The sequence below is a fragment of the Coregonus clupeaformis genome, chromosome 40, assembly GCF_020615455.1.
Source record: "Coregonus clupeaformis isolate EN_2021a chromosome 40, ASM2061545v1, whole genome shotgun sequence".
In the NCBI taxonomy this organism is placed as follows: Eukaryota; Metazoa; Chordata; class Actinopteri; order Salmoniformes; family Salmonidae; genus Coregonus; species Coregonus clupeaformis.
This window is the reverse complement of record NC_059231.1, coordinates 7,257,686-7,265,185: the sequence shown is the minus strand read 5'-3', so window position 1 is coordinate 7,265,185 and position 7,500 is coordinate 7,257,686. Positions and strand designations below refer to the sequence as shown.

The 7,500-nt window shown below is 43.9% G+C and overlaps 1 protein-coding gene across 1 annotated transcript in view; it reads left to right on the top strand.

Annotated features, from left to right (window-relative positions):
* The window catches only part of dip2a (disco-interacting protein 2 homolog A), a 365,626-nt gene that overhangs the window by 230,979 nt on the left and 127,147 nt on the right, over positions 1 to 7,500 (top strand). Inside the window, exons 8-9 of the mRNA XM_045212065.1 lie at positions 452 to 741; positions 1,552 to 1,662. Coding sequence (XP_045068000.1) covers positions 452 to 741; positions 1,552 to 1,662 — 401 coding nt within the window. The remainder of the gene's footprint in view (positions 1 to 451; positions 742 to 1,551; positions 1,663 to 7,500) is intronic.

The window sequence follows — 7,500 nt, the reverse complement described above, 5'->3', positions numbered from 1 at the left end:
CCTCCATCTCTCTCTCTCTCCTCCATCTCTCTCTCTCTCTCCTCCATCTCTCTCTCTCTCCTCCATCTCTCTCCTCCATCTCTCTCTCTCTCTCCTCCATCTCTTTCTCTCTCTCTCTTTCTCTTTCTCTCTCTCTCTCTCCTCCATCTCTCTCTCTCTTTATCTCTCTTTCCTCCATCTCTCTTTCCTCCATCTCTCTCTCGCTCTCTCTTTCCTCCATCTCTCTCTCTCTCCTCCATTTCTTTCTTTTTCCTCCATCTCTCTCTCCTCCATCTCTCTCTCTCTCTTCCATCTCTCTCTCTCTCTCTCTCTCTCTCTTTCTGTCTCCTCCATCTCTCTCCTCCATCTCTCTCTCCTCTGTTATATGTATGAACATGGAGATGCTGGGGGTTAGGGATGCTGTTAGCTTCTTTTACCTTGGATAAAGTATTAAAACGTATCCACACTTTAGTTCAGCAGCCGGACCCTAACCAGCCCAAGGCGGAGGGGAATCAGATGTCCCCTCTAGCAGGAGAGCCTCTGGGGGTAGTGACCAACGGGCCTCCCTCTCTGCTGGCCTCCCTCCAGCGCTGGGGCATCACCCAGCCCAGGAGCCCCTGTCTCACCGCCCTGGACAACGCTGGTAAACCAGTGTACACTCTGACCTACGGCAAGCTGTGGACACGCAGCCAGAAACTGGCCTTCACGCTGCTGAACAAACTGAGCACCAGGAGCGAGCCGCTACTACTGCCGGGAGATAGAGTGAGTGGTCTTTCTTCTCCTTTCTTTGGCCAGTATCTCAGACTGACAGTTTGTCCCATAGGTTGCATTAGTGTTATCTTTACAGTGTGTGTGTTCCTATAGACAGGTAGTGACAGTATGTATGCTATAGGTTGATATAGACAGGTAGTGACAGTATGTATGCTATAGGTTGATATAGACAGGTAGTGACAGTATGTATGCTATAGGTTGATATTGACAGGTAGTGACAGTATGTATGCTATAGGTTGATATTGACAGGTAGTGACAGTATGTATGCTATAGGTTGATATTGACAGGTAGTGACAGTATGTATGCTATAGGTTGATATTGACAGGTAGTGACAGTATGTATGCTATAGGTTGATATAGACAGGTAGTGACAGTATGTATGCTATAGGTTGATATAGACAGGTAGTGACAGTATGTATGCTATAGGTTGATATTGACAGGTAGTGACAGATGTATGCTATAGGTTGATATTGACAGGTAGTGACAGTATGTATGCTATAGGTTGATATTGACAGGTAGTGACAGTATGTATGCTATAGGTTGATATTGACAGGTAGTGACAGTATGTATGCTATAGGTTGATATTGACAGGTAGTGACAGTATGTATGCTATAGGTTGATATTGACAGGTAGTGACAGTATTATGCTATAGGTTGATATTGACAGGTAGTGACAGTATGTATGCTATAGGTTGATATTGACAGGTAGTGACAGTATGTATGCTATAGGTTGATATTGACAGGTAGTGACAGTATGTATGCTATAGGTTGATATTGACAGTTTGTCTATGTGTTTTCTATAGGTTGCACTAGTGTTCCCCAACAGTGACCCTGTAATGTTTATGGTGGCGTTCTATGGATGTCTACTGGCAGAGCTGATCCCTGTGCCCATCGAGGTGCCCCTCACCAGGAAGGTAAGGACAGGGGAGGGGACTGGACTAGGGTTGGACTGCCTCCCTGCTCTGTGAAGGCATGGGAAACATGTTTACATTGCCAAAGCAAGTGAAATACTGTAGATAATAAACAAAAGTGAAATAATCAATAAGAAATGTACATTACACTCACAAGTCTGTACATAGTCAAAGCTTTCCTTTAGTTTGGGTCAGTCACAGTGGTCAGGTATTCTGCCATAGTTTGGGTCAGTCACAGTGGTCAGGTATTCTGCCATAGTTTGGGTCAGTCACAGTGGTCAAGTATTTTGCCACTGTGTACTCTCTATTTAGGGCCAAATAACATTCTAGTTTGCTCAGTTTTTTTGTTAATTCTTTCCAATGTGTCAAGTAATTATATTTTTGTTTTCTCATTGCTGTTGTTCTGGGATTGATTTGCACTTTTCGCACCAAAGTACGTTCATCTCTAGGAGACGGAACACATCTCCTTCCTGAGCGGTTTGACGGCTGCGTGGTCCCATGGTGTTTATACTTGCATACTATTGTTTGTACAGATGAATGTGGTACCTTCAGGCGTTTGGACATTGCTGCCAAGGATAAACCAGACTTGTGGAGGTCTACAATTTTTTTTCTGAGGTCTTGGCTGGTTTCTTTTGATTTTCCCATGATGTCAAGCAAAGAGGCACTGAGTTTGAAGGTAGGCCTTGAAATACATCAACAGGTACACCTCCAATTGACTCAAATTATGTCAATTAGCCTATCAGAAGCTTCTAAATCTAAATCCAATAATTTTCTGGAATTTTCCAAGCTGTTTAAAGGCACAGTCAACTTAGTGTATGTAAACTTCTGACCCACTGGAATTGTGATACAGTGAATTATAAGTGAAATAATCTGTCTGTAAACAATTGTTGGAATAATTACTTGTGTCATGCACAAAGTAGATGTCCTAACCAACTTGCCAAACTATAGTTTGTTAACAAGACATTTGTGGAGTGGTTGAAAAACGAGTTTTAATGACTCCAACCTGTATGTAAACTTCTGACTTCAACTGTATGCAGAGATCAACTGTATATACTATATTCTAGTCAAGGCCATCCTATTCAGTATGTACACCCCCTGGAAAGTTTTTTGTTGTTTTTTTCTACATATTTGGACAGATGGATATGTAATCTTCTCCTCAACACAATTGACAGATAAAGGTAACCTAATTTAACAAATGACACTGAAAGATTATACTTTGCAATCATTTTTTCATAAAAGATGAACAGAAATGCCATTCCATAGTGCGGAAAAAATAAGTACACCCCTAGCTTCAAAAGCTGGTGTTGCTGAAAAGTTCATGTAGCTGTTTCTTGTAACTGTCTATTAGTCGACTGGGAGGAATTTTTGCCCAGTCTTCTTTACAGTACTGCTTCAATTGTATCATGTTCGAGGGCTTTCTTGCATGCACGGCCCACTTCATGTCCCCCCACAGCATTTAGACTGGATTGAGATCTGATTCCATAACCCTCTATTCTGTTGTAGCTTTGCTTGTGTGTTTTGGATCATTGTCCTGTTGCAAGTTCGGTTCAGCTTCAGCTTTTTGACAGATGACCTCACATTCTCCTCAAGAATTATCTGGTACAATATGAAATTCATGGTTGACTCAATGATGGCATGTTGGCCAGGCCCTGATGCAGCAAAGCAGCCCCAAACCATAATGCCACCGCCTCCATGCTTTACGGTTGGTATGAGGTTCTTCTGTTCAAATACAGTGTTTCGTTTTCGCCAAACATGGTGTCTGGCATTGCGGCCAAACAACGCCACCTCATCTGTCCAGAGCATATTGTTCCAGTAGTTTTGGTCTTTACCCAGGTGCTGTATGGCAAACGTCAGTCGTGTCTTGATATTTGGTGCAAAAAGACAAACTCAGCTCCATCATTCATTGAATCAGATCGCTCATTCATCATACAACCCACTGATTTTGCCAACTACTTGAATAATTTCTTCATTGGCAATATTAGCAAACTTAGGCATGACATCTCAACTGTGCATCTGTAAAAGTTTGTGAGGGTTTTAGGTGCCAAGACACATTTCTTCAGCCTCTTGAGGTTGAAGAGGCTCTGTAGTGCCTTCTTCACCACACTGTCTGTGTGGGTGGACCATTTCAGTTTGTCAGTGATGTGTACGCCAAGGAACTTGAAGCTTTCCACCTTCTCCACTGCAGTCCCGTCGATGTGGATAGGGGGGTGCACCCTCTGCTGTTTCTTGAGATCCACTTTGTTTTGATCATCTCCTTTGTTTTGTTGACGTTGAGTGAGAGGTTATTTTCCTGGCACCACACTCCCAGAGCCCTTGATTGTGAGGTATTCTAGGTCGGGTGAACAAAAGGACTTGAGTTCCTGTATGTTACCACAATTAATCATGAAACACACACCTCCGCCCTTCTGCTTCCCGGAGAGATATTTATTTCTGTCTGCGCCATGAACTGAGAACCGATCTGGCTGGACTGATTTCGACAGTATATCCGAGAAAGCCATGTTTCCGTGAAACAGAGTATGTTACAATCCCTGATGTCTCTCTGGAAAGCAACCCTCGCCCTGAGCTCGTCAACTTTGTTTTCCAGAGACTGAACATTAGCGAGTAATATACTCGGAAGCGGTGGGTGGTGTGCGCGCCTGTTAAGTCGAACCAGCAGGCCACTCCGAGTGCCTCTCCTCCGCCGGCGATGTTTTGGGTCGGCCTCTGGAATCAGTTCAATTGCCCTGGGGAGAGCAAACAAAGGATCCTTCCAGAAGGACAACCATCTCTTCAGCACTCCACCAATCAGGCCTTTATGGTAGTGGCCAGACAGAAGCCACTCCTCAGTAAAAGGCACATGACAGCCCGCTTGGAGTTTGCCAAAAGGCACCTAAAGGACTCTGACCATGAGAAACAAGATTCTCTGGTCTGATGAAACCAAGATGGAACATTTTGGCCTAAATGCCAAGGGTCACGTCTGGAGGAAACCTAGCACCATCCCTACGGTGAAGCATGGTGGTGGCAGAATCATGCTGTGTGAATGTTTTTCAGCGGCAGGGACTGGGAGACTAGTCAGGATCGAGGGAAAGATGAACGGAGCAAAGTACAGAGAGATCCTTGATGAAAACCTGCTCCAGAGCACTCAGGACCTCAGACTGGGGTGAAGGTTCATCTTCCAACAGGACAACAACTCTTAAGCACACAGCCAAGACAATGCAGGAGTGGCTTCGGGAAAAGTCTCTGAATGTCCTTGAGTGGCCCAACCAGAGCCTGGACTTGAACCTGATCTAACATCTCTGGAGAGACCTGAAAATAGCTGTGCAGCGACGCTCCCCATCCAACCTGACAGAGCTTGAGAGGATCTGCAGAGAAGAATGGGAGAAACTCCCCAAATACATATGTGCCAAGCTTGTGGCGTCATTCCCAAGAAGACTCAAGGGTGTAATCGCTGCCAAAGGTGCTTCAACAAAGTCCTAAGTAAAGGGTCTGAATACTTATGTAAATATTATATTTCCATTTATACTTTTTTATAAATGTGCAAACTTTCTAAAAACCTGTTTTTGCTTTGTCATTATGCAGTCTTGTGTGTATATTGATGAGGGGAAAAAACAAAAACAATTTAATCAATTTTAGAATAAGGCTGTAACGTAACAAAATGTGGGAAAAAATCAAGGGGTCTGAATACTGTATATCTGACCAAATTAGGAAAGACAAGCATTGTAATTTTGAATTCCTTAAAGTGAGTGCGGAAGATATGAAAAAAATTGTTGTCTATCAACAATGACAAGCCACCAGGGTCTGACAACTTGGATGGAAAATTACTGAGGATAATAGTGGACGATATTGCCACTCCTATTTGCCATATCTTCAATTTAAGCCTACTAGAAAGTGTGTGCCCTCAAGCCTGGAGGGAAGCAAAAGTCATTCCGCTACCCAAGAATAGTAAAGCCCCCTTTACTGGCTCAAATAGCTGACCAATCAGCCTGTTACCAACTTTTGGAAAATATTGTTTGACGAGATACAATGCTATTTTACAGTAAACAAATTGACAACAGACTTTCAGCATGCTTATAGGGAAGGACATTCAACAAGCACAGCACTTACACAAATGACTGATGATTGGCTGAGAGAAATTTATGCGAAAAAGATTTGTGGGCTGTTTTGTTAGACTTCAGTGCGGCTTTTGACATTATCGATCATAGTCTGCTGCTGGAAAAATGTATGTGTTATGGCTTTACACCCCCTGCTATATTGTGGATAAAGAGTTACCTGTCTAACAGAACACAGAGGGTGTTCTTTAATTGAAGCCTCTCAAACTTAATCCAGGTAGAATCAGGAATTCCCCAGGGCAGCTGTCTAGGCCCATTACTTTTTTCAATCTTTACTAACGACATGCCACTGGCTTTGAGTAAAGCCAGAGTGTCTATGTATGCGGATGACTCAACACTATACACTTCAGCTACAACAGCGACTGAAATGACTGCAACACTCAACAAAGCGCTGCAGTTAGTTTCAGAATGGGTGGCAAGGAATAAGTTAGTCCTAAATATTTCAAAAACTAAAATCATTGTATTTACATTTACATTTACGTCATTTAGCAGACGCTCTTATCCAGAGCGACTTACAAATTGGTGCATTCACCCTATAGCCAGTGGGATAACCACTTTACAATTCTTTTTTTTTTTTTTTTTGGGGGTAGAAGGATTACTTTATCCTATCCCAGGTATTCCTTAAAGAGGTGGGGTTTCAAATGTCTCCGGAAGGTGGTGAGTGACTCCGCTGTCCTGGCGTCGTGAGGGAGCTTGTTCCACCATTGGGGTGCCAGAGCAGCGAACAGTTTTGACTGGGCTGAGCGGGAACTATGCTTCCGCAGAGGAAGGGGAGCCAGCAGGCCAGAGGTGGATGAACGCAATGCCCTCGTTTGGGTGTAGGGACTGATCAGAGCCCGAAGGTACGGAGGTGCCGTTCCCCTCACAGCTCCATAGGCAAGCACCATGGTCTTGTAACAGATGCGAGCTTCAACTGGAAGCCAGTGGAGTGTGCAGAGGAGCGGGGTGACGTGAGAGAACTTGGGAAGGTTGAACACCAGACGGGCTGCGGCATTCTGGATGAGTTGTAGGGGTTTAATGGCACAGGCAGGAAGCCCAGCCAACAGCGAGTTGCAGTAATCCAGACGGGAGAGTGGGGCTACATGTAACACCGGTCAATTGTAGGGTAACAACACCTCACTACGTCAAAATAATTTATTTGGAATGACTTAAAAAATAGTGATGAGACATATCATATTTTTTGTTGAGCAAGAGTAGTGGAAACCAGGGAAAGCGAGAGGTTTCTGTGAGAAGTACAGGCAGGGGGCTTTTTACCCCAAGTTACCCTAACAAGTAGGCCTACATTATATTCAGTGTTTATGTACGTTTTTTGGGACATAAAATTAATCAATATGATAATAACTGGTAAAAAGATGACATTTGAGATCTGTCTAGGTCTAAATACCATCATTGTCCATAACGTTAAGTTACTGGCAGAATAATTATCCTTTGGAGGGTGAAGGCATGTTTCTAATCAGGAGATGAGTTCACTAGTTAGTTGGTCCTTAGCCGCGTTAAAATGGCTAGCATAATATATATATATATCAGGGACAGACTATGGGCCTATAGTGGCTATCTGGCTAGCTATTCGCACGCCGTCTATCCTCCTGTGGATGGATGTAGGTGCGCGATTATGTATTCTTTGGCCCTGGCTGGGTCCACGAATGTCTTCTGCTCGCCGGAGGGAGTAGGGATCTTTAGCACTGCTGGGTAGAGAATGCCGAACTTGGTGTCCCGGGAGCGATGCTGGAGCCCCCTCAACTCATTGTTGGCT